Source organism: Perca fluviatilis, chromosome 2 (assembly GCF_010015445.1).
Source record: "Perca fluviatilis chromosome 2, GENO_Pfluv_1.0, whole genome shotgun sequence".
Taxonomy (NCBI): domain Eukaryota; kingdom Metazoa; phylum Chordata; class Actinopteri; order Perciformes; family Percidae; genus Perca; species Perca fluviatilis.
The window spans coordinates 41,869,624-41,896,841 of record NC_053113.1 but is presented as its reverse complement, the minus strand read 5'-3'; the positions used below and the strand labels follow the sequence as shown (position 1 = coordinate 41,896,841).

Below are 27,218 nucleotides of genomic sequence, written 5' to 3'. Positions count from 1 at the left end.
AGCAAAGGGTGGCTACTTTAATCTAAAATATAAGACATGTTTTCAGTTATTTCATACTTTTTTGTTAAGTACATAATTCCATATGTGTTCATTCATAGTTTTGATGCCTTCAGTGAGAATCTACAATGTAAATAGTCATGAAAATAAAGGAAACACATTGACTTAGAAGGTGTGTCCAAACTTTTGGCCCCCCCCTTTTACCCCCCACCACCCCCCCCCCCCCCCCCCCTTTTTTTTTATTTAACCCCCCCCCAGGTTCTCAAATGCTCTGTGAAGTGGAGCTCTTGATATACATAAAATAATAACTAATTAATAATGCCATACACCGCACAGACACAATTTACTGTGTATTTATTATTAATGAAACATTTGTTTTTAATGAGTTATTAGCCTACTCCAACTTAAAGAAGATGCCCCTGATAAAGAAGGCCTACTTCACATTCAATTAATAATGTAGGATGGCACATTATCAAATGCTTCTCTTACAGCTGGCCTGCTGGCAGTTTTAATCCAGTTCTGGAAAGTTGCAGATCTTTTAGCTGCTTCATTGAGCTCTTTCTCTCTCTTCTTCAGTCGTCTTTGTTGTGAAGGCATACTTAAGCACACAAAACTAACATTAGGCTATACTTTTTTTTTTTTTAATGCAAAGTTTATTTCATTAACCAATTGGTACATTAATTTATCATCTCATAACAAAGTAAGGCAACTTTCACATCTGATTGTTGGTTGAAAACTCATGTAACATATTGACTGTAAACAACGTATAACCTAGCATGATTCAAGAGCCCTAACATCACATCCCTGAGCCTCTCTCTTCTCTACAGAACGCACACTCATGTAACGGACATAACGTAGCTACGTTAGCCTGCTGCTGCAACGTATGTTATGTCATTAGCTTTGGTTGATAACGTAGCATTTTACATTAATATTTAAGGCAATGCTGCACGATGTGATACAAACATTACAAACTGAAGCTGCACTCTATTCAAAGCTAAAGTGGATTTATTTTGGTTACTATTCCCAGGGCATTTGTCATAATCTCAAATGATTTAAAAACTCACGTGGGGCGGCCTCTAGCTCACCCAGCGTTCGCCCCATGTTGGCGGAGTCCGGCAGCGGCGCGGGTTTGAAATCCGACCCGTTGCCCTTTGCTGCGTGTCGTCCCCCATCTCGCTCCCCCTTTCCAGTCTATCCACTGTCACTGTATATTAAAGGGAAAAGCCCCCCCAATTTTTTTTTCCATCTGAATCATCTTTATGGTTGATATTGAAATTTCAATGCTAAATAAATGTTGAATCACCATTACCATATCGATGAAACCTGATGTTGTTAATGTTGATGGCAACAACATTGGAGCAACATTGATCTATTTTTATCTTTATGATTGATTAAGCATTGATTTTTGGTTCACCGGGTGATATTGCCAATGTGTTGAAAAGTCATTGATTAAGAGTTGACCGGGAAACGACCTGTTGTTGAAAAGCCATCGACATATATTTGACCGGGAAATATGATTTTAAAATGCGTCGATACATAGTTGACCGGGAAATATGATTTGAAAATCCATTGATTTTTGGTTGACCGGGAGATCATCGGGTGGTAGACCAACGTACTGCACAGACACAGATCATTTCTGGACCCTTGGGACCCATACGATCAGGTAAAGTTGCTTATGTAATGTTCAATATGAATGAATTGTACGGTTAGGCTACAACTGTTAACATGATGGTTAGTGTAGTAATACCCACGTAGTGCTGCAGTCATAGATTTTGTTAAACGTCAAAATCTGCCAACGTTAATGTAACTTCAGCTATCGTGGTTTGCTTCCAACAGGTTACAATAAGTTAGCAAAACCTCAGAGTCCAGTCTATTTTTGTGATGGCTAGCTCGAAAATACATGTCTGTACCATTATACATTAGGGGAGAATGTTGTGAAATATATTAACACAGCACCGCTATTTCTTCTCAGAAGTGAACACCGGCACCAACGCTAGCATAGTGCAGCCTGCCAGGGCACTTTTCATTATAGCTGCCAAGTCACAGCAACAATTTCTGATATTGATACAAATGCCAACGTTTGTGCCAGCCAAACTAAATTAAATTTCAATGAGATCCAAAATGAACCCAGATGGACTGCAGCAGATGCATACTGTAGTAAGTGGCTGACATCTGCACACACTCCATTTTCTCCATAAATAATCTCTCCTAATCTATAAAATACCAAACTGTCGGTATCATGGCAACAACGTTCTGTGTTGCTATCTTGTTAGGCCGTTCCGAAACAAGTTCGTAGTTTAGCCTAGCCTACTGGTTAGTTAGACAGCCGAAGGCAGCAGGCAGCTAGCGTCTGGGGAACGTTCATTCATTCATTCCCAGCTCGTTTCCAAAGGGGCGTCACCAACGGATACCGCTCAAATGCCTCTGGGCGCAATTGGACAGTCCTTCAACCAATCAGACTAACGATCCAGGTGACGTAGCAGCCGGAAGTTCGTCAGGGTTTTCCTTTCTTTAACTGTGTATGGGGTTTCCCCATGGGTTTCCCTGGCTAGCCTTGAGGCTAGCAGGCAGCCCGTGTGTGTGTTGCATGGATGTATTAAGAGAACGGTGTGTTGCTGTTACGAGTGTCAGGAAGTTGCATTGGTATTCTAATCATTCTAAAAACAAAGTCGGCTAATTTAATATTCAGAGTTTACAACCTTGTTATTGGTGATTAATGTTAATAAACTAAAGAGAGATACTTGACATATGTGATTTATTTATTTAAATGTATATTTTCAACAATATTATTGTTATAGGTTATTGCGCCCACATGACTCCACCACACACAGATTATAGTGGAACATGGCATGCTTTTATTATCTTAAAGCTGTACAAACAAATTGGCATATACAATATACCAACAATATACAAACAACAAGCAGCAGAGTTTACACATAGCCTACAGTAGGCCATACCAGTCCAAAGTTTGGACATAACACATGAGTTTTTCATTATTTTGACTATTTTGACTACTAACATACCTGCCTTTCCCTACTCAAATCTAACACATAATCTAAAATGAAGACTAAGACCAGAAAAAAAATACACAATCATATGTGTGTTATTTCAGGACCATCAGTTTTTCTTCCACAATGTAAAAACAGTCCAAAGTGTCCAAACTTTTAACTGGTACTGTTAATTAAATCATGTAACACATACAAATATAACAAACTGTATAGATATCTTAATACATGCATAATGTGCATAAAAAAAGTACAACTGGTTACGTTCAGACAGTACAGCACAGACACCTGGAGGTGCCATGTGACAGAAAATTAGTGACGTGATAGGCCTATAGGGTACCTTGTACTTAAATGTAGTAAACAGAGTCCATTATTCGTGGATGAAAATTGTTCGGTCTTTAGAAAAACCTTTGCAAAAGAACATGTTATCATCTGCTTTGTGGGGAAATAATCAGGGCAGTGGTTGATTCTGAATGAAATTGCTGTTTACGGACACTGTGATTTACTTTTCGTCTTTTTTTCAGATCATTAATCCACATAATTTATCAAGTAAGCAAGTCTTTAGTATAATAAGCCCAATCTGAGAATCTTTTTAATATCTGTTTCTGAATCTGCACACCACTGCACTCACAATGGCATCACGCTGGTCAAAGAGGCGCAAATGTAGGTCAATGCTTTAGGCCACAGAGTCAGAGATACTACAGCAGTTTAAGGAGACCTTTAATAATACAAATATGCAAGGCAACACTGACACAGCATTGGAACACGTAGAGTGCCCAAGGGAAGTAGTAGATCCAACTGTTTCAACCTCTAGCCACTCAGTTGTAGAGGAGCTACCAGTTATAGGGAACTATGAGCCTAGTTCAGAATTCAGTGAGACCCATGAGTCAATAGACACAGCTAATTATGTTGATTCAGATGATACTGAAACTCCAACTACAAAGTTTTTGATGACAAGTCTGAGATTTTGGGCCTCTACATTTTCAGTCTCTCAAGTGCAACTAACTGCACTTTTGAGCATTTTGCGCGTTTCATCCAGAATTGCCTAAAGATGCTCGGACAGTTCTGAGGACGCAAGGTAAAATAATAACTAGGAAGATGGAGGGTGGGGAATACTATCACTTTGGCCTAGCCAATGGGTTGATGTCGAGGCTTAAATCTTTGACTCTACCTGCCAACTTGAACACACTTAAGTTGCAGTTCAATATAGATGGATTACCACTATTCAGAAGCAGTAGACTTCAGTTCTGGCCAATTCTTGCTATGGTAAATGTGGATTACACCTTCCTTGTTGGCCTGTTCTGTGGCCTTAGCAAGCCTAAAAGTGCATCTGAATTCTTGGGCCCATTTATTAAGGACCTTAATGACATTTTGAAGAGAGGTATAATTTATTTGGGCAGCAGCTAATGGCAAAAGTGTGTTCATTCATTCGTGATACCCCTGCACGAGCCTTTATTAAAAACACAAAGGGTCACAATGGTTACTATGGTTGCGATAAATGCTTTCAAGTGGGTAAATGCTTTCAAATGGCAGGGCAAAATGACCTTTCCTCATGTCAGTGCTAAATTAAGAACAGACTTCGCCTCCATGATTGATGAGGACCACCACTTGAGTCGAACGCCATCTCCCCTAGTTGGCGTTGTGAAAATGGTGACATTGTTGAAGAACTGAAATAACTTACAATGTCCACCAGCTAACACACCTGGCAGCAGAATATCATCTCTACGGTCCCTTAGATAACATTGCTGCCTTTCCTTATGAGAACTATTTGGCCCAACTAAAACATTTACTGTGCAAATCTCATTTGCCTTTACAGCAAATAGTTAAGACTTTCTGAAAGAGACAGACATCCCAAATCAACAAAGGCCAGAAATTCATGCACCTCCATCATGATGACCCATTGCTGTCTCTTATAGAACATGGGGAGTAGTATAGAAAGGTTGTAACTAAACATTTCATCTTATCATGTAGGTTTGGGGATAATTTCATCCAGATAGTTGATGACATCGCTCTTGTTGACAACATGGACAATGTAGCTCAGGAAACATGTGATTTTCCGGAAATTTACAAGGAAGGAGTCATATGTCCAATACCACTTTGAATCAGCCAACATTGAATGTTACAAAGTGTGGGACTTAAGCAGCAGTGTTGGTGTTGTAAAGCTCCAAATAATAAAAAAAACAATATATAGTTTTCCCCGATAAAAAAGAGTTCATTGCCATTCCCCTCATACATACAAAGTAAATCATTTTCGTAAAATCAGTTCATAAAATCAGTTCATGTGTTAATAACCAACCATTAAACAAATAGTATGAAGCAGTGGTGCCTTGTGCAGTTCAACAGTGGTGGAACAGAAGTTATGCCACACATATGGCTTCAGGGGGAGAAGGTTTTCTGACCTTCATACCCTCCAAAAGAGTCGGGCAAGGTTCGTGCTGCCATCAGGAGGAGGGATGAACCAACAGAAGAATGGCAGACTTATGAGCCTGTCAGGATCCTCATAAGCCGAGGTGGGTATTTTTAAATCTGGTTGACATTTTATCATAGCCCTTTGTATCAGTATTTCATAACAACTTTGTGTCTGCAGATACCTTTGAGGAAGCAGAGAGGTGCCTGGAAAGGTATTTGAAGCAGCAATGCGACACTACCGACATCCAATCAGAGGAGAGGTGTCAACAGCCTCTGAAAAGGAGAAAGAAGTAATAATGAATTTCCAAATTCATAGTGCGAAGTTGCTGAATTGTATGTGCACATGGCCATCATCGGAAATATATTTGTTTGCTGTAATATCGGAATAGTTTTGAAATTTTGAATATCACAGTAACTACAGACGAACAAATGTAAAAAATGCAGTGTATTTATAGTTTGTCCATGTTCACTTCTAGACCAAACCCAATCTACAACAACTTGGATGACTCTGATGGAGATGGACAACCTCAAAGTAAATATCCTCAAGCTCCCAAAATTTTGTTCCCAGGTATAGGTGTTACGGTTGTATGTGTTCCCTGTGCTGTTTGTCCATTCTCCTCCCAATCTCTACCTTTTGTTTGCCCCTGAAGGGCTGCCTAAGGGTGGGGTGTAACATAGGCCACAGTGTGGTGTGTGTAACAAAGTAAGCAGAGAAGCTAATTCACCTTAATAACCTGTAACGTCTTTTATACCCCCCCCAACTCTTTTTGTCATACAAACCAACAGCCTCCAGCCCTCTGCAGTCTCCCTCTCCATCCTCCCAATTCCAACATCAGTAATGTGGATATAATGACTAAGTGGTTAAAGGAAAATAATAGAACAGTTACAACAGTCTGGTAAGTTCAGAAAACGACATTCCTTTACTGTCTATGTGCGACTGGGTGTTGACATGTCAAGGTGCAACGAATGGTAGCACAACTCGACGACAATTAGCCCAGTTTGACAGAACACCGGTGTGCATTGGCCTTTAAACGAAAAAGGGAATGAGTGAAGCCTACTCCTTGCCAATTCGCTTTTCCGTAGTTCGCCTGTGGAAGCTAAGAAAGGGCTAACCTGAGGCCGAATCACATCTGGCAGGCGGAAGTCTACCTCAGCTAGGCTTTTTCTCTAAATTGTGTAACACTGGATAGACACATTGTAACACTGGATAGACACAGATAAACACAGCAACATTTAAAATATGTTTATCTCTCTGGTGAGAAGGGAGAAACACTCCACTCAAATTGGAGCCTTATGTCATAAAACTGGTAGCCTAGCCTACGTGTTTGTCAAATAATTCCATCCTAAGCTAGGCTATTTGACAGACTTTTCAAAATTGATGTTAAAAATGGCTACATTCGCTATTAGACGTTGCATTTATTCGGGTAGACTTACCAGTTCATGTTTTCAGATGCGAAGTTTGTTGTGGTGTCCCTTCTGCCACAAATTACCTCAGTGACGCTTCAGACCAAAGTGGGAAAAATATCGGACATCCAGCACACATATTTGACAGTCAATCTAGCGCCAATCAAAGAGTGATCACACCTGAAACATGTGATTCAGAGAAGAGAGTGGCGTGGTCCTATGGTGACGTCGTTCTTCCAGATGAAGGGCATGAGGGGAAAACATGGGCAACGGTAGCGCTCAAATTAAATTAGGCTAGTGTAGGACTTGAGTGTGAGGCGTTTGTGAGGGAAGGATACAAGCTATGCCACACACACACACACACACACTTTTTTTCTACATGGCCTTATCAAGTTTATATCCTTCACAGGCAGAAGACTTTGTCTACTGCTAATGTTAAACTAAAATGTACTTTTGCTTGTTTTCTTTTTTAGATGCCTTGACTGAGTACGGCAAATGCCTATGAATTTTCTCAAGCTGTGCAGAAGTGGCTGCGCTACGCCCCAGACCGGGCGGGGGAAGCTGGACGACCGACCCTGGAGATATAGCGTGTTAGAAGAAAAAAAGAAAAAAAAAATACAATAAAAACGATTGTTTCATTTATTTTTTTTTAACTGCGTGGGGTGTCATTTGTGCTAGAAAGTCTAGGCAGAAGGCTAGTCTGCCATAGTTTCTATATTTTGCTCATAGCCCATCCTGGCTGTCGATAAGCAGGATTATAATAGCCTAATACTGTTTTTAATATATTCATTTATACATTTTTAGATTAATCCTGTGGTATAGGCTACTAAAATACCATTGAAGTTTCGTTGATATGCTGGGATTTCAACATTGTTTCAGTATCCACTGTAATCGAAATACCATTGAAATCCTGTTGATCTCTAGGTATGATTTAAACGTTGTTTCAATGATAATGGAGGGTGTAACATGATGAAGAATTAACATCAGAGTTCGATGTTGATTCAATGACTCTATCGTTGACAGCAGGATGTTGATTTAACATTTAATGACTATTTGCTATCTGGGCTTGCGCTGCTCTGTGTGTGAGAATATAAACAAAGTCATGTGACTGGGGGCAGTGGGCATCCCTGAGGGCAAGATTGAATGATATAGCAAATTTAATTTGTTTTAACTTAAGTAATGATGGGCGTATTAATGCAGCCACAACAGCAAAAAAAGAAGACAAAAAAAAAGAAAGAAAGAAAAGTTTATTTAGGCTTTTTCGCCAGAGGGGTAGCTAATCCAATCAGGGCAAATGGGCAGTTGCCTGGGCAACAATAGCCCATACCTGTGCACGTCCCTGACTGTTGCGTAGTTTAATTTATAATAAAACATTGTATTTTATAAACTACATGTGTTTTGTTTGTTTGTTTTTTTCTTTTAATACTTTAAGTACATTTTCCTGATGATACTTACATACTTTGACTTTAACCCTTGTGTTGTCTTTGGGTCAAAATTGAAAATGAACTTTTTTTTTGTGCTTTTTTTCCCCCTACGTTTTTTATGCTTTTTCGATGCTTTGGACACTTTTTTAAATGTTTTTTTTATTCATGGTCAATAAACCTAATTTATGACATTAAACCTAGTTTTTTGAGTTAATACCCCTCAAAAACCATGAATTATTTTGACTAATAGTTAAGATCAGAGGACGTTGAGTGAATCACAGACTGGTTTATGTCAAAGTTTAGTCAGGATATGGTTTTGAAACCATTTTAAAAAACAATTTCAAATGCTATAAAATTCAATAAAACACCCAAAATTGAATGGAAGAAATCATTAAATTTACCTGCGAAGAACGTTGTATTCATACAACGCACATGCATGCATCCATGTTAATTGTTTGGGCAATTTTGTTGAAAGAAACCCATATTTCTGATATTAAAAACTTTAAAAACGGGTCAAATTGGACTCGAGGACAACACAAGGGTTAAGTAATATTTTTAATACGGGACTTTTACTTGGAACAGAGTATTCTCACAGTGTGGTATTAGTCCTTTTACTTAAGTAAAGGATCGGAATATTTCTTCCACCCCTGGAGGCATCACATTGTTTTGCTCCCAACGTGACACTCCCATATGCATTGCTAGTATAAACAGTCCCAGGATTTTTTATTTTTTTTTAATTGCCTTTTGCTTTTTCCATGAGGAGATGACTTGGCCCACAACCAGTGCAGGCAGGTCACCGTAACCTAGTGATAGAAGGCACTAGTGCCTGTTTCCTGTTAACACACGCAGCTGAGCCAGCAGTCACAACAAATGCTCCCGCCCACAGGACTTGTATTGCTCTTAGCATTAACAGGCCAGTTTTCTCTGCATCCTTATTCAGCAGCTAGATTGCTTTAGCAGATCAGTTTTTTAAAGCCGTCGTCTTAATCTTGGTCCATCAGCCTAATGTTTATCCTGGTTGTCTTTATGGCTTATACTATATGTGTGTGATTAAGCCGGGCGATCCTGCTTTCAAGCCTGCAAAAGTGCTCCGTATGGACTGAATTCAAAGAGCAGTCTTTCTCTATCTGCTACACTGTACATGTTTATTTTTCTGCCTATAAGCATATTTTTTTCTTCTTATCCAAGTCTGGGAAATAGTGTAACCAAATCAGGCTTAGTGATTCTAATCATTTTATACTGGATCAAGAGTCTGCTTCTCGCTTCTCTTGGATATTAAAGTGTTTTCTCTCTCTTTTTTTCCTGTAGTCTACCCGTCTGTTGAACCAGGCTGGCTCCAAGCAACATACGAGGGGAAAAAAGGTTTAATCCCTGAGAATTACGTCGTCTTCCTCTAACAAGATTTTAAACATTGCATCTTTTTCATGGCATCCATGAAAAAAAAAAATTATAATACACAATGTGGCTGATTGTTGTAATGTTTGTGTTTTTGCTGGTAACTGAAATTTGTCTTAGCAGATGCTTTAAAGGTCCCATGACATGGTGCTCTTTGAATGCTTTTATATAGACCTTAGTGGTCCCCTAATACTGTATCTGAAGTCTCTTTTATATACAGTAGGCCTTAGTGGTCCCCTAATACTGTATCTGAAGTCTCTTTTATATAGGCCTTAGTGGTCCCCTAATACTGTATCTGAAGTCTCTTTTATATAGACCTTAGTGGTCCCCTAATACTGTATCTGAAGTCTCTTTCCCGAAATTCAGCCTTGGTGCAGAATAACAGCCACCAATGAGCTTTCCTTAATATGTGCCATTTCTGTGTCTGTAGCTATTGAGGAGGAAAGAGTGGGGGGCAAGGTGGAGGGTGGGTGTGTGGCCTTGACCAACTGCCACTTTGCTCGTTTGAAAGCCATGATGTCTCTCTCTCTCTCATGGGTGGGCAAATTCTCTGGGCAGGCAAAGCAGAGAAAGGGGAAGGTAACCTTGCTCCGTATGACCTCATAAGGAGAAGATTCCAGATCGGCCCATCTGAGCTTTCATTTTCTCAAAGGCAGAGCAGAATACCCAGGGCTCGGTTTACACCTATTGCCATTTCTAGCCACTGGGGGACTATAGGCAGGCTGGGGGAAATCATATTAATGTTAAAAAACCTCATAAAGAGAAATGTTCATGCCATCGGACCTTTAACAGTGCTAGAAGTTCAAAGTCCAAAAATTTACCTCCTTTTCTGTAATGGCTTTGTTGTGAAATGTTTGGGGAATCTGCAGAGATTCAGAAGTTAAGAAGCACTATGTAATACAATCATATTTTACTGTTAGATGTAAATATATTACCCATCGACTGCACTGATGTTTTAGTCCCAGTATTGGCCTACAGAATCACAAAACAATCGCATCCAATTTCACAAGTTTTAATCTTAGAAATATATTATCTTTTAACTTAAACCATTATATCAACACCCCACTTTCCTTTCGTCAGGTTGTTAATGGAAATCTGTAGAGCTGCAAAGATTAATCAACTGATCGATTATTTGTCAACTAATAAATTAATCGCCAACTATTTTGATAATTGATCAATCGGATTGAGCCATTTTTAAAGTACAAATTCTCTGTTTTCAGCTTGTTAAATGTGAATATTATTTTTAGTTTCCTCACTTCTCTGTGACAGTAAATATCTTTCAGCTGTGGACAATACAAGACATTTGAGGACGTCCTCTTTTTGGCTTTGGGGAACACTGATCCACATTTTTCACCATTTTCTGACATTTTATAGACCCAACAACTAATCCATTCATCCAGAAACTAATCCACACATTAATCGACTTTGAAAGTAATCGGTAGTTGCAGCTCTAGTAATCTGTAGTTTCATAGACATTTTCTATTAGCTGTAATTGAACAAACTGTGATTTAAAATAATGATACTAATCTAATCCATAAGAATATAGTAGAAAAAGCATAATGGGTTTGCACCTTAACTTTCCTGTTTATGGCCTGTGATCGTTGTTCCTCCCCTGAACCTGCTCACTGCTGCACTTCACTTTCTGGTGAGCTACACGCTACTGTACTCCACATTCATGCTCGTGCTAGGGATGGCCCCATCTGCTTTCTTGACCCCCGATCCCGAAATATTGAATATCTGCCAATACCGAGTCCTGATCCAATACTTGTATTTGCCTTGATAAAAGAGCTGCATACTGTTTTTTTGTTTACAAAAATAAATAACTAAGTAAACGTAACTAAAAGATATCTTCAGCTTAATACATTTAACTTAGTGCAGCCAGCAGTTTTGTAAAACTCACTAATCAATCAACTTCTACTTAGAATGGTGAAAGAAACTTCCTGATCTGATACTTCCCGATCCGATACTTCCTGATCTGATACTTCCCAATCCGATACTTTCTGATCTAATACTTCCCGATCCGATACTTCCTGATCCGACACTTCCCGATCCGATACTTCCTGATCTCATACTATCCGATCCGATACTTCCTGATCTAATACTTCTCGATCCGACACTTCCCGATCCGATACTTCCCCGATCCGATACTTCCTAATCTGATACTTCCCGATCTGATACTTCCCGATCTGATACTTCCTGATCTGATACTTCCCGATCCGATACTTCCTGATCTGATACTTCCCGATCTGATACTTCCTGATTTAATACTATCCGATACTTCCCGATCCGATACTTCCCCGATCCGATACTTCCCCAATCCGACACTTCCCAATCCGACACTTCCCAATCCGATACTTCCCCGATCCGATACTTCCTAATCTGATACTTCCCTATCCGATACTTCCTGATCTGATACTTCCCAATCCGATACTTCCTGATCTGATACTTCCCGATCTGATACTTCCTGATTTAATACTATCCGATCCGATACTTCCCGATCCGATACTTCCTGATTTAATACTATCCGATCCGATACTTCCTGATCTAATAGTATCCGATCCGATACTTCCCCGATCTGATACTTCCTGATCTGAGACTTCCCGATCCGATCGGGACATCCCTAACTCGTGCTGTTCTTCTGTTGTTGCTAATCAAAAAGTATTTACTTCTTGTAATGTTGTTTGTAATGTTTATTAGTATAAATGATCACACCAACTATATGCCCTATGTAAAAGTGTTTTTATCATGTGATGCTATGTTCATAAGGTGGAGCTTTAACCTTTAAGGCCTCCTGTGGTACTGTACTCACTAGTACACTGGTGTACTAGTAATGACAACTAGATCAGATTATATTAGTTAAAGATACCATTTCATGTTTAATGTTCTATTACTGTAACAACATTCAGTGATACTGTTTCAGAAAGAAAAAAGATAAAAGAAAGAAAATAATTAACAACACTTTCACTAGGGTTGGGCATCGAGAACCGATTCCTACTTGGAATCGTTTCAAAAATTACGATTCCATCGGAATCGTCTCTTTATTGGAATCGTTTGGAGGATTTGGTTTCAAATCTGATCATGGGTTCCAAATTTAACATGCGCAAGTTTTGGTTTCCGAAGCGGCCAGGCGCTTGTTGTGTTGCAGCCATGGAGCACAGTAAGCGGTGCTCTAGTGTGGCTTTATTTTACATTGAAAAAGCCCCGTCAAACTGCAACCCACCTTTGAATCAAAATAAAACTTTCCTCTTATTTGTGAAATAAGCATGTGATCCGTTTCAACTCCACCACTCAAAGAATCGGAATTGGAATCAGAATGGTTAATATCCAAACGATGCCCAACCCTAATAACTTTCACCCTTCAGTTATTACAAGCAGAAAAATGACTCCACACTAAGACTCTTTCTCTGGGGGCCGTAAATGTATTGGGAAGGTATTTGAGGTCTGGTACTTGCCCAGATCAGGGCATTCTTTTCTATTTACAGCATTAAGAATGTGAGGTGGCCTTGAACATTGATGCTGGAATAATACTCCCTTACAGTCTGAATTTCCAGGGGGAAGTTATATTAACATTCTATCTTTTATTTTTATATATATATATATATATATATATATATATATATATATATATATATATATATATATATATATATGGCAAGCTTGTTTCCTTGCAATCATCTACTGTGTCTTGACGGTTCATAAACATGTCTTTAAATAAACAGCGTGATTTATTCAATGTGTGGTCCAAATTCTTTGTCACAGTGAGTTTAAGTTGTATTTTGTATACGGTTGTATTTTTCACTGAACGACATAGAGATAATACAGTTCTCTTCACATGCGATGGAGGTTTCTTCCTATCCTTGGCTATGTGAAAACATTTTACTACCTCCGCCAGGGAAGTTACATTTTTGTGTCACATTTCTATTTTTTATTTTGTTTAACAGTACAGCTCAAAAAACATATGAACTGATTTCAGTTGCATTTCATTTAGAGTAAGACCATGTGCCAAGGAGAAAGGGATCAGTTGTTTTTTACAGATCTGTATGCTGATCCCGAAATATTGAAGGATTTCATTCTGACATTGTGAAATGGGGGATTGTTTTACTATTTTGTACAACTATTGCACTCACTTCAAATCTGCCACATGCATCCCATCAATGTTTGTCAGTGTGTGATTTTGATGCAGATATGTATGTAGATTAAAATCTTTTCTGTCATAAAAAAAACAACACATTACTTAGGGTCTCTAATTAAGGCATAGTGCAACCTTGGCAGAGATGTGCTTTAACTGGGTTTTTTTATCAAATATTTTACGGATAGTTATTTTCTTATCAGTTTCTCCTCCCTGTGAGTCACTGCTCATGACCCGGAAAGAATTTAATTAGTTTAACTGGCAGGTTTCAGTGTCTCCTATATTTGAACTTTTTGTTAAAATATAGTAAGTAAGCAAGTATTTATTTTTATTTTTTGCAGCTTCAGTACAAAAATATCAGCATCTCCAGTGGTTTTCAAAACCTACTGTATATCCGCTAGTAAGTACCATCTATACACAAGCTGTAGGATGGGAAAGGGTGGATAGGCCAGAGTTATACAGAAGAGCTTTATTGATTCATGCCTCTGAATTTATCATATTCAAGAGTTCTGTACTAAAAAAACATATTTTGAAACATTCTGTTTTACCTCATAAAGTTAAAGGGCTAAAGACCATTAGGAAAAGTATAGATGACTACAATAGTGAAGGCTATAAAGAATCCAGTAATTGTGGGGTGAATAATCCAGTCCCAAGATGTCTCCGCAGATTAGTGATCATCACTTGGTGTGGAATATGAGGGGCCTCACCATGCCAGCCAGGACCTTGGGAAGCTGGGAGGCAATGACTTCTGACATCATCTCGGGAAACTCCACTCGCATGGCGTCCGCCTGGATGAAGGTGCTCAGGCAGAACAGGTTGACCTTTTTCACTATCTGTCAGAAAGGAGACATTCATGATATTCTTGGTACTCATTAAAGTAGCAGTTAGATTAAGGCTACATCTACACTTCTACGTTTTGGTTTAAAAAACGAATATCTTTTGCTGCGTTTACGCCTCGTGTACACACTACTGCAGCGTTTCCGAGCCCCTAAAACAGACACATTTGGAAACACTGCTGCCGCCTTTCTGGTTTGAAAACTCTGTGGTTGCTTTGTAGTCTGGACGGGCACAGACGGAAACTTTTTGGTGAGACCGATGCACGTCTGTCAGTCTTATCGGTTAGGTAGCTTACATACCTTTCGGTAACAGTTCCACCTCATCATCGCTCCAAAATAATAAATCCCTGCTCTTACTTTTCGCCATGGTTGTTCTTTCTTTAAATTATTTTCTGTAATTTCAATTTATACATCCATGATTTTTCAACCATAGAGTAACGTCAGACAATCTGCTTCCTGTTTACACTGGCACACACATGCCCAGTGTGTGTGTGAATGGTCATGTGATATGCGTTTTCAGACCTGTGAAACCCCACGCAGGTGATTTCCGTTGTTCTGGCTGATTAGACCTCTGCTCAGGTTGCAGGTGGGCCAGAGCTTAGATAGGAATTCATTAGGTCCCAAATCTTTTCTACCAATAAAAATTATGAATCTGTAATTTGTCCCACCCTAAAAGGTGCAACGAAGCTAACAAGAGACTCTGGAAAATGTCAATCAATCAGTCTAGACACACCCACACAGGCCTAGGAAGTGGTCAAATCAGACAGATTAAAGGACAATTCTGGTGCAAAATGAACCTAGGGGTTAATAACACATGGGTACCGAGTCAACAGTTCTCTGGGATATGTTTTCAAGCTAATCGAATGTGACCAGTTTTAGCGCAAACCACTAATTAGCTTTTAACGCTAGTCGTCGGGTATGCGAAAGTAAAAAGAAATCGCTATTTCTATACCACTAACAAGGCTCAAAATAGCACCACACTTCCACAATAGCATAATGAGGGTAACCAGTAACGTAGCTCAAGCACGGCATTCGGCGTTCGACTGGTCATGACTGTTTTCCCAAGATGGCTTCTGCCTGTATACCGAAGGGTACTGTCTTTATAAACTATCTTTTTAATAAACTGTCTGTACACTTACAAAGTTCTCAATGCATGTTTACATGTAGGGACCCTCATTATGTTACCATGGAAGTGTGGTGCTATTTTGAGCCTTGTTAGTGGTGTAGAAATAGCGATTTCTTTTTACTTTCGCATGCCCCGACAACTAGCGTTATAAGCTAATTAGCGGTTTGCGCTAAAACTGGTCACATTCGATTAGCATGAAAACATATCCCAGAGAACGGTCGACTCGGTACCCATGTGTTATTAACCCCAAGGTTCATTTTGCGCCAAAATTGTCCTTTAACTCAAAACACCTGTGTGGCTGTTAAAGACCTGTGAAAGGAGATTAGTTCTGCTACTGGAGCTAAAACTCTTGTGTGGACGGAGATCGTTTTTGCCTCAAAACGCTGCTTAAATATGAAAACGTAGCAGTGTAGATGTAGCCTAAGACATGAGTCAATGCTGCTGTACTCAGATCCACGAGGGAGCATACCTCATGCATGGCGTCCATCAGTTTGGTGAGGTGGTAGAATCGCTGGGAGCTGGCCATCAAGCCCTTGTCCCTCATGTGGATAGCCTTGGTCAGCTCCCGGATGTAGTTCTGTCTCATCTCTTCAAATGCGGCCTGACTTTTGAGTCCCTCAAGAGGCACTGCGAACAGGCAGGACACTTCTAGATTAAACAATATATTTCTCTAAACTAGAACAATGATTAGCAGGGCCAGGGCAAAAGCCGAATTCCACAGAATTGTCTGCAGATTTTAATTAATGCATATCGTTGTTGCAAAAAATGAATTAATAAATAAATTAAAAAACTCCGAATGTTAACACATCTCCACCCTAAGCAAAAAAACGGGAGCGTGCTTATGTTACCACAGCCCTATGTTCCCACATTTCTAAGAATTTGTTTTTTCACTGAAAATTAGGTTTTATGTTCCCACGGCCCTATGTTCCCACAGTTCCCACATTTCTAAGATTCTTTTCCAAAATTAGGCCCTATGTTCCCACACTTCCTTTTTCATAAATTTGTATCAGATTGTATCCCCCTTTCTCCCAATTTGTCCAATTACACCCAACCTATTATCAAGTAGCAATGGACTACAGATGGAATGTAGCTTTTAGCTAAATCTGGTGCGCCCATCTCTTTGTTTATTGCAAACATTTAATGTAAGTGCACATTGTCCTTTTTAAATAAACAAACTAAACTAAGTAGCACAGAGGCTTCACATTGCCTAGCTTCTAGTCAGATCAGTCGAATGAAGTGCAGGGGGTTATGGTTAACCTAACCCTAACCCATAGGGCCTAATTTTAAGAAAAATCTTAGAAATGTGGGAACAAAGGGCTGTGGGAACATAGGGTCTAATTTTCAGTGGAAGAAAAAAGATCAATCAAAAACAATCCTTAAAAGGGAGTTACCACATTAAATTAGCAGATTTTCATTATAGATCTCCGCTGAAAACTGTAAAAAAAAAAAAGAACCTGCAGATTCCATTTGGGTCTGATTATTTATTTATTTATTATTTATATATTGTCTTCATGTTCACACTCTTTTTTAGCATCTGTGTCATTTAGACTTCATCAGATGTGTCTTCTTGTTCAAGGACTTACTTTTTCCTGACATAAATCTATATGGATCAATTTTGACACATGACAGATGCCACTATGGTTAATAATATTAAGTTAAAAACTGCTGAAAACTGTAAAAAAAGAAGAAGGAAAAAAAAAGAAATCTCCAGATTCCATTAGGGCCTGGTGATTACTCTGTTTAAAAGCTAAACAAACACTAAGGAAATGCAACAGAGGTGCCACCCAACAATGATGGTTTTCTGAGAGCTAACATGCTACTGTGTTTATCGGTCAGTGTAAAACTAGGACTTGATAGCAGCGGCTACATAAATCTTGCCACGGTCCAGTCACCATGTAAACTCCCTTTATTGTGCGGCTCTACAGTAGACGATCATCAAAGCTTCACATCTCTGTTTGCAACATTATGTATTACTCAGTGTGGTTAGTTCAAAGAAGAAGGTCAACATATGGTAAAACAATGATTCATATTGAGTGTGATTCAGGACGTCTTCTGGCTTTTACCTGTGTTGAGTAATATTATGGCTTTCATGCAGAGAAACTCCTCTCGGGTAACCTGAAGATTTGCAAACTCCTGAGGGATGAACTGTATCGCCAGGCAGAGGTCATAAATCGGCGATCTCCTCATTTGCTCCCTGGCAGACAAAAACATAAAATAGTCCATGTGTCTGAACAATCGGTAAGCTCTTTTTCATCCAAACTCCTTGCTTTGTGAATAAACAACCACTCTCATGCCTGTAACACTTAATAATAAATCATCAGCAATGAAAAGCCAACTCAAGATGATGGTCACTTACTGACTAAGAACCAGATCTGGTGCAAAGTATAAATATTCACTGGTGACATTCTGAAAGGAGCGCCACCCAAGCGAGAACACCATCAGGTTCATCCACGAGTACTGGATGAGGGTCATCTGATCAGTGATCTGAAGATTACGAAACCCTTAGACAGAAAAGAAAATCCTGTACTTGGTGATTTTTTCATAGTAGATGCAACCATATGCAGTCATAACATCTGTGCACTAATATGCCATCATGTATATATACGTGGTGCAGCACATTAGTTTTCCAGTATGGATCAACGGAAGAACATTTCCAGGATAAAGCCTGACATCCGGCACATGGCTCACGCTTTCAGGTAATAATTGTAAAGATTTACAAAGAATATGTTTATGGCATTTCCTCTCTAACTGGGACGTTTTGGGAGCAATTGGTGGGATCGCTGTGGTCGAAGTACACACAGCGATACACTGGTAAGAGCAAATGCACAATTAATGGCAATTTTATCAAAATCACAATATTGAATAGTGGAATATCCAAATTGCAGGTGGGGCGCAATATTTGTTAAAGGCAAAATATGTGTTAAACCATTATGAATGAAGTAATGTGGTGCTGCAGAGACGTCCCTGCCTACAAATCGTATCCTACACACTACAGAAAACATCTTTGTTTGGTACAGATCCTCGCCAAAATCACTAAATGTACACTATACTATACACACTTTACTTTTAATATTTTTCAATGAATAATGAGAATAATGATACAAAACTGATCATTCCCTACGATATTGTGAATCATATTGCAATCGCAATACTTGTCAGAATGATCGCAATTTGATTTTTTTCCTCATATCGTGCAGCCCTAGTATCTAGCTAATTTAAATAGCTCACGGTACTGTATTGTGTCAACCGTTAAAGGCATACTATGTAACTTTTCCCGCTTCAGTCCCCCTACAGGTTGTCTTATTGGAACTACAGTTGCGCGAGCTGTAGTTCCAATGAGACAACCTGTAGGGGGACCAAAAAGGGAAAAGTTACATAGTATGCCTTTAACTCCATTTAATGTTGTATGTGGAGTTTTCTTTTGCGGGATGCAGTTGTTCCACCAAAACAAGTTCCTTCCCAAGACTATTTTGCAGAGCCACCGTCGCTGCGTCCGGAACTTAGCACCGTTCAATCAATTGTGATTGGTTTAAAGAAATGCAAACAACCCAGAGCAATAGGGCTAGTTTTCCAATACTATTTTTCTCAGTTTACAGCTTTATTGCTAAAGATTTCAGAAAAATGTTCTATGACAAATTATTTTGTACCACTTGGAATCCCTTCTCTCATAACAGATATGCATGGTATTACAAAGCCTTCTATCTCAGGCAGTGTCTAAGGCTGAGACCTGAAGGTAGATCCCCATGGCGACAACAGTGGTGACCCTGAGCCGCGGAGAGCCGTTACCTGGCAAAGACTTGGACCACTTGACGATCCACAGCAGCTGTTTCTCACACAGCCTGTTGAGGCTGTTGAGCAGAATATGTGGACCCTCGGACTGGGTGCTGTCATAACCAGAGTACACGATCTCTGGTTCGATGTTCTCCAGGATGTTGAGGATCTGTTGGGAGAGCTGCACCTCACGGATCCCTGGTACGCAAGACATGGAGTTCATGGCCTGACTGTCGCTGGACATGGCCAAGTTTGACTGGAACATCATGGCCGGGGCCAAACCCAAGGCTTTCAAGGCCCCAAAACGCTTCAGCTTCCTGCCTGTGTTGTGAGAACAAGGCCTGGTTAGATTTGATGTCAAAGAGCACAACTTGTGCCCATAACACATCGCAGAGCTTTTCTTATCTATGCCCAGTAAATTCACAATTTGCAAAAAGATCCTGTTTGATTCAAATTCATTATTGTCTTTGGGATCTGAGCACTTTTAACATTCTCTTTGCTGCTTATCATGAATTCAAAGTGTGACACATGGGTGCATTAGCTCCATGTTAGCGTGCAAAAAGAAATCCTACTGAAAAGTACCTCCGAGCATCATTCCTGCTTGATAGCACTTTCGAAGGCGACACGCAGGGCAATTCTTCCTCCGAATTTTGTCCACAATGCAGTCATTTCGCCCGGCGCAGAGATAGCTATGATGGCCTGTGGAGTGAAAAGGGGGAAAAGGCAATGCGCACAACTTCAACAGCACTTAATTTTTAAATCGGTTGGGAGGAGGAGAGGCACACAATGAGGGGGGAAAGTATTGAGGGGCTTTTGACTATTAACATGGCTACTCAATCCGCACGGAGGCAGCGTTCTGAGGAGAGCTCTAAAGAAGAAAATAAGATAGAGGCAAGGCTGTGAGGACAGAGTGACACGGCCATGCTGAGACATAATGGCTCTTATATAATCTTGCGTGGCAAGATAACAAGGAAAAACAAGTCCAAGACGAGGAACACCGTGAACACTGGTCAATGTGATACTGTTGCTAACGACTGGCAAAGAAGGTCAGTCAAATGTAATGTGCTAACTCCCTTTTTAATGTACCAAAGCATTCAGTGAAGACTTGCGATAGCTGACAGTGGAGATAAATACAGTACTGAGTTACAGCCTGTAGCGCCTCCTTTAGTCTTTTTTTATTTAAGTTTTCATCGTTTAGTTTATCTGTTGGGAACAAAGCCCACTCACTGATCAACAGAAAAAAGGCAAACAAGTTAGCATTTCCATTTGCAGGCACCCCTAAAAATCAAGTATTCTACATTACGGTGGACATGAAAGTACACATGCACCAACAGAAAAGATTCACTGTCCCAGTGTAAATTAGAGTAGGGAAATGGAAAAACAAAGAGGGAGGGCTGTTAAAACAGTCGTGCCATGTGATCAGCTGTCACTGGCCAGATGTGAAAAGGCATCTTGAAATAGAAAAAGAATCTGTGGAAAAGGCAGCTAACCTGTCTGCTGTTAGCTGATGGGTGTTTTCCCCCTTCATAACAGTCCCAATACAGCTACAGTATGTGGCTCGGACAATATTTGACAGAAAGTGTGTCCAAAAAGAACAGAAATTGTAGGACTTGTGCTTAAAATGATTTGGAAATTCTGATTTTTTTTTTTTAAATTTCCAGAAGTTGGTGTAAAGTGTTTTTATGCTCACCTTCTACTGCTCTTTTAAAAAAGACCTTACAGCTCCCGCAGGTTAGGACTCCATAGTGGCAACCAGATGCCTCATCAGCACAGATCACACACACTCTCTGAGGCGGCATACTGAAAAAAAGAACAAAAACGTACATTCATGAACTCATCTATGAAGCTAAATTCATATCAACACGGCAAATGGGTCCATTGTGTCTTTAAGCAGAATACTCTGAATACTTGTGATATGTAGGTGAAACGTGCAGTAGCTACATTGAGTAACATTGCGGGGTAAATCATCAGCAATGTTTGATCCTCATAGGATCAAAGGTAGGAACAAAATGTTGCTTTACTCTCTACTCTTACATTCATGATTGGTGTGTTAACCCTTGAGTGAATTTGAAACTTGTTTAAGAGGCCTCTTGCTATGTTTGCAAGGAAAAGTAAGAATGAAGGGCCATGTAGGGCCCAGAGTTTATATTAAAATATCCAGGTGTAATTGGTGAAAACCTTTTTTTTATTTTTTATTTTTTAGGGTCTTTCTTCTGTCCCAAAGTGGCAAATCTAAAACTAGACCAAATTGGATAAGATGTTATTATTATCTCTTGTTTTCAAGGTTTTATTTTTTTTTAAAGAGAAAAATTACAGTTTAGACAGGCTATAGAGATATGAGCGGAGATGGCTCCTTAAAAGGCAACGTTTGTTTTCCACTTTCTTTGGCTCAGAAATGGCCTGACTGACTTCATATTAATTGTTGTGCAGTGGTAACTCATTTGCCCTATAACGTGATTAATTACCATCTGGTCATCAATTTATATAGGCTAAACTCTATGATCTGGCCAAACTGCTGTCTTATTTCTATATTTTAACTCCAACTGTCGCACAAGTTAGCAAACTTAGGCCTACATTCAAAGTTCATGGAGGACTCAGTTTTGATCAAAAGGTCAGATGGGACTTTATATTTCCAATGTGTGCCTTCAGGCGAACGTTTCTGGTAGTTACCCGGGGAATCCGGAGAAGGGGGACGGGTTCCTCTGGATCAGGGCCTGGTTCTGGATCCCATCGTAGCCGCTGCCGTGTAAGAACGGGTCCTCGAGCCCCCCTACGGACTGGCCCCAGTAATGGGGCTCAGCCGGAGCCGTGTGCGTCTGCCAGCGGGGAGCGTCGCTCTTGTACATGGCCATTTGCTGGGTTGCGTGCGCGCTGGCGTCAAAGTTGATGAGCGCCTTCCCGGACAAAGCGCACCTAGAGTCCGTCCTCAGCTGGCTAAGCGCAGGGCCCGGGAGCGGCTCGGACTGGTTCAGGTCCATCAGAAAGTTCGGAGCTCCTTCCAGTCCCGGTCTATGAATGGCCGCGGCCGACTCCCCGTCACTGAGCCCCAGTTGCTGTTTCCTGTCGCTGTCACAACAGGGGTCCAGAACAGGTATGTCCGATGATGGATCAAAGTTGGGACAGGGGCTGTCCATAATCACAGCAGGCTCCTTCTCATCTTTGATGAACTTGCACGCTCCGGTGGTCGAGGGAAGGCTTAAACTTTCGGATGTGGCCACACTTGTCCTCTGAACTTCAGCGAAATCCTCCCACGGCACATTGTCACACTTCAGATAGTCACTGCTGCGGTCATAAAAATGCTTCCCAACAGGTGAACTATCGAGTATGGAGACTGCGCTGTCGCCGCTCGAGTTTAGACCTTGGAACAGCGTGCCGCCGTTTCCAAAATGACGCACGGATGAGGAAATGCACCTTAGAGACTGTGACTCGTTCGATAACTTAGTGTTCATGTAGCCAGCTTCAACCAAGTCACTCACTCTTGTGTTGGTGGAGTCCGCGATCGAAGTGCTGATGGTGCTCATTCTCCCGTTTGGTTTATTCTCCATCGTGTGGACCGTGAAGCGCACAGCGGAGACTGGAGTGCGCCCGGAGGTTGGACTGTGTGAGGGTTATCGCCACAGAGAGACTTCCCTGTAATCCTCCTCCCCGTCGAGAGAAAGGCTGTGACTACGTCTTTCTTTCTTTCACTCAGACATATATACGCTATTCTGAACAATTTAACTGCTGTTGAAAAGAAAGAAAGGCAGCTTTTAGCCTTTGATGGGGGATGTGACGTGCGCAATTATGAGTACTTTCAGAAAATAAACCTGGCAGATTTAAGTATACTACAAGTATAGTTCCTCTTTCTAGCTGTAGGTGTCATGTCATGAATTGTGTGTGTGTGTGTGTGTGTGTGTGTGTGTGTGTGTGTGTGTGTGTGTGTGTGTGTGTGTGTGTGTTTTTCTCATTCAGACTGAATAGTCAATCCTCCAAAGGTGCCAGGGTCAGAATCAATGCGCATCCACACTCTAGACATGTATGGAGTTATACTACCCTTACTGCAAAACAGCCAGCCAATGAGGAGAATGGATCACTTCGATGTTAAGGGGTCACTAGACTACACCCATGACGACATGTTTGACCAAAAGAGAAAATATTGGAGACTTGGTGCCTTTTGAAGGTGAAAAGATAATACCAACAGCGTAGCCATCATTTCAGAAGTGAGGGGGGCAGATTGTTCAGGAGGATGATATTTTTTGTTGAAATATCCTCTCCCATTTGTCTCTCCAAATCGCGGATTCCAAATAGCCTACATTTCATTTATGATTAATGGAAACACAGACATTTCCATAAAATAGCGTAAGTTCCTTAATATGCAAAATAGATTTTTTTTTACATTTGTATATTACTCATAGAGTATATCCATAATATGATGCTATGAACGTTGACCATCTGAGGGTCATGGGCCAGCTAATAATAAGAATCAAGGAACAGCACACACTTTGGTTTAAGTTATATTTGTTTGATTTAGATCAGGGGTCACCAACACGGTGCCCGCGGGCACCAGGTAGCCCCCAAGGACCACATGAGTAGCCCTCAGGCCTGTTCTAAAAATGAAAATTGAATATTGACATTATGTTTCCCACCTTGTTAAGTCATTGTTTAATAATTATTGTGAGAAATCATTAACGTGATCAGTGTCTTCACATAGATGAGTATCCTTAGTCATTAATAACCATATATAGCTAAAGGCAAACTGAGCACATTTGTTATTTCAGAAGAGTGTATCAAACTGGTAGCCCTTCGTATGACTCAATACCCATGAAGTAGCTCTCAGTTTAGAAAAGGTTGGTGACCCCTGGTGTAAACGAACACTTTTCTGAAAACTTACAGCTGTGCACAATGTTATTTTTGGAAAACGGAGAGGTTGAAATGTCCATTTATGAAAATAGCCGGCCACATGGAAACGTAGCATGAGCTGGCAGTTTGGGAGGGTTCGTTAGTTAATTGGGTAGGCCTCAGTCAAGACTGTATATGCAAGTCCTGGCTCATTGTTTCTGGTGTCTGCCTTCTCCTTCTCCTAGGCTCCACAGCTCCTGGTTTGGGTTCGTTTCACCTCTTCTGTTGCAGTCGTCATATATCCACACATCTTTCAGTCACCCACACACCACACACACACACTACTGATACCATTGCCCACCATAGCCCTTCGTATGACTCAATACCCATGAAGTAGCTCTCAGTTTCAAAAAGGTTGGTGACCCCTGATTTAGATCCTATTTATCTTTGAATTTTTGAAGCACTTAAAAACCAGCACTTATTTGTTGGGTGTGCTGTGAAATTGATATTTGGTGTTTTAAGCCCCCAACGTCATCTTCCAGGCAGCGCTGCCTGGAAGGCACTAGGATTAGGCAATGGTTAAGGTTTAAGGCTGTTTTATACTTCTGCGTAAAATCTACGCCGTTGGTACGTGGAGACATGAACCTACGCCGGACCCTACGGCGTAGTCTGACGTGCACCTCTCGAAAAATTTAACAACACGTTGCCACGACACACGTCGCTTGGCTGTAGCTTGGTAGCATTGCATTTCCCCCTACTCATTTCCCGGTTCTCCTTATCCATAAACAACATGAAATCAAAGAGAGGGTTAACTTTTCCTGTTACATATTTCCCATCGTGGTCAGAAAGCACAGGGGAGACACTTGTCTATTGAGCAGCTCCAGACTGATGACATCACAAGTTTGAGACTTAGGCCATAGGAATAACATGGAATTCTTAATTTAGGTACTTACTGAGATTGCAAGATGTCCCAAAGTGGAAAATACAACTTCACCTCCACCTGTCTCTTGGTTACAAACACCATTCACATGGGACAGATACATATATACATACTAATAATGCCAACATCGGGTTTTGACCTACAGTTGAACGGCTGGTAAGAATGACTATGATTGAGTTTTGTAATTCTTATTAACTTAATGAAAGCATTGTAGTATCATAATGATAAAATGGAAACTGTTGCAAACAGTAGTAAAGGCGTAGAACAATTTCACAGCTTGATGGAGTGAGGGAGAAAGTGAGAGAGTGACGGCGATTAGCTTCGGAGCAAGTTGTGACTCTAGAGGCATAGTGAGAGAACCAAAGTGTCTCCCCTGTGCTTTCTGAAATCTGTAGCAGGAACCGTTAACCCTCTCTTTGATTTCATGTTGTTTATGGATAAGGAGAACCAGGAAATGAGTCGGGGGAAAATGCAACGCTACCAAGCTACAGCCAAGCGACGTGTGTCGCGGCAACGTGTTGTTAAATTTTTCGAGAGGTGCACGTCAGACTATGCCGGATCCTACGGCCCCCCCATCGGAGCTGCTCCATAGACGATGACTGGGAGACTGATTTTGTTTTTCTTTTTTTATATACCCAAATGAGCTTTATTCTCTTGTGGTGTTCTCATTTCTAAAACAGAAAATGTTCCCACATACTCAGAATATTCCCCTGGGTGCTTTCAGAGTCATCTATAACATCTGTCCCAAATCATTGTCTATGGCGCGCTTCCACACTTTTACATGACACATTTTACATTTCACAAATTTAAGTTTCAGCACCCTAGTTTTTGGATTTGGGAGATAGTTGTTCATGTTCACTAGTGTTTTTGGACTGCCTTTGACAATAGGAATAATGCATTCTGTGGGTATAGTTCCCCTGTAATGGAGGGTTATGTTAGGTCTGTAATAAAGTGAACACAATTGGAAATTTGCCTGTATTTGTTTTAACTGCAAAAGAGGATTCTTAATGTTTCTGTTAGTTTAATTCTCAGATATTTTCCATTTTGCACTTTGCATCTCTTTAAGGTTGCTTAAAACCAAAGTTCTCACTTTAAGCTTCATGCTTTAGCCGCTTATTTGACCTAAACCAAATGCACAGGAGCAGCCTTTGATTCAGTGAAGAATATTTCTATATGCGTCTTCTGTATGATGGTGCTCTATCTTAAGAACATAGAGCACTCTCACCTGCTTTGTACTCGTCAAATTTACATTTCTGTTATCTTGGTTAGATTACAGACAGTGTTCTACTATTCAAGTTAATAAGCCGAATGTGGATGTTGCTGATGCATGTGCTTATGATGCACAAATAGGCCTTGGGCCTATCTCTTACGTCATTTGTCCGGACGATATCGGAGAGGATTCTCATGCTGTGGCCTACTTCTACTTCTGGGATAACTGTTTCGCCCACAGCTCCACCAGCCTTCAATTCTTGTGTAGTCTCGCATAGCCAGACCTTCCCTTCCTCCACAGCGCTGCGGAGGAGGGTCTGGCTAGTCCACACAGCATTTGGGGATGGGAGAAAAACGTGCTCTGGTGTATTGGCATTTCTTTAAACCAATCACAATCGTCTTGGGCGGTGCTAAGCGCTGGACAGAGCCATGGTGCCTCTGCAAAATAGCCTCGGGAAAGAACTTGTTTTGGTGGAACGTGTACGTTCAAAAGTTGTTTTAGTCATGCAACAGAAAACTCAGATTGGAAAGATAGTCTTGCTAGCTGTCTGGATTTACCCTGCAGAGATCTGAGGAGCAGTTACCCATAGTCCTCAGAAATCCACCGGAGTTTAAAATTAGCCTACAACACAAAGAAAGCGGGAGGTGACGGACATCCGGCCGGAAAGAGTGTGACATCCAGGGGAATTTCCGGTGCCAGCGGAACAATCCCGGAAGTGGAATGTCGTGGACATAGACTAATTCTTGTGCAACCC

The 27,218-nt window shown here is 40.6% G+C and overlaps 2 protein-coding genes and 1 long non-coding RNA gene across 5 annotated transcripts in view; 2 read left to right on the top strand and 1 right to left on the bottom strand.

The window, feature by feature from the left end:
- The window catches only part of LOC120547924 (rho GTPase-activating protein 42), a 109,364-nt gene extending 99,506 nt beyond the window's left edge, over positions 1–9,858 (top strand). Inside the window, 1 exon segment of the mRNA XM_039783755.1 lies at positions 9,548–9,858. Within this exon segment, the coding sequence (XP_039639689.1) occupies positions 9,548–9,636 (89 nt within the window). The 3' untranslated portion in view covers positions 9,637–9,858.
- Positions 659–8,229, top strand: LOC120547933. 3 transcript variants are annotated; one of them, XR_005637119.1, is made up of 4 exons: positions 659–5,512; positions 5,590–5,701; positions 5,888–5,943; positions 6,198–8,229. It is a non-coding gene; the product is annotated as an uncharacterized LOC120547933 (long non-coding RNA). The 3 variants fall into 3 exon arrangements; XR_005637120.1 differs by having other exon boundaries at positions 659–5,701; positions 6,198–6,307; positions 7,289–8,229; XR_005637118.1 differs by having other exon boundaries at positions 659–5,701.
- A 4,212-nt stretch (positions 9,859–14,070) lies between the features above and the next one.
- On the bottom strand, positions 14,071–23,258 carry pgr (progesterone receptor). The gene is made up of 8 exons (XM_039786052.1): positions 22,167–23,258; positions 21,187–21,296; positions 20,079–20,195; positions 19,512–19,817; positions 18,082–18,226; positions 17,789–17,919; positions 16,195–16,352; positions 14,071–14,596 (listed from the first exon to the last, which is right to left on the bottom strand). The coding sequence occupies exons 1-8, from the start codon at positions 23,039–23,041 to the stop codon at positions 14,441–14,443; spliced, it is 1,998 nt and encodes a 665-aa protein (XP_039641986.1). The 5' UTR covers positions 23,042–23,258; the 3' UTR covers positions 14,071–14,440.
- Between the last annotated feature and the right edge of the window lie 3,960 nt (positions 23,259–27,218).

Excerpts from the sequence above, each read along its gene's own strand:
- pgr (XM_039786052.1), bottom strand. The coding sequence starts at position 23,041 with ATGGAGAATAAACCAAACGGGAGAATGAGCACCATCAGCACTTCGATC. Across the intron at positions 20,196-21,186 it reads TTTTAAAAGAGCAGTAGAAG|GCCATCATAGCTATCTCTGC; the intron begins GTGAGCATAAAA and ends TTCACTCCACAG. Across the intron at positions 19,818-20,078 it reads AGCAGGAATGATGCTCGGAG|GCAGGAAGCTGAAGCGTTTT; the intron begins GTACTTTTCAGT and ends CTCACAACACAG.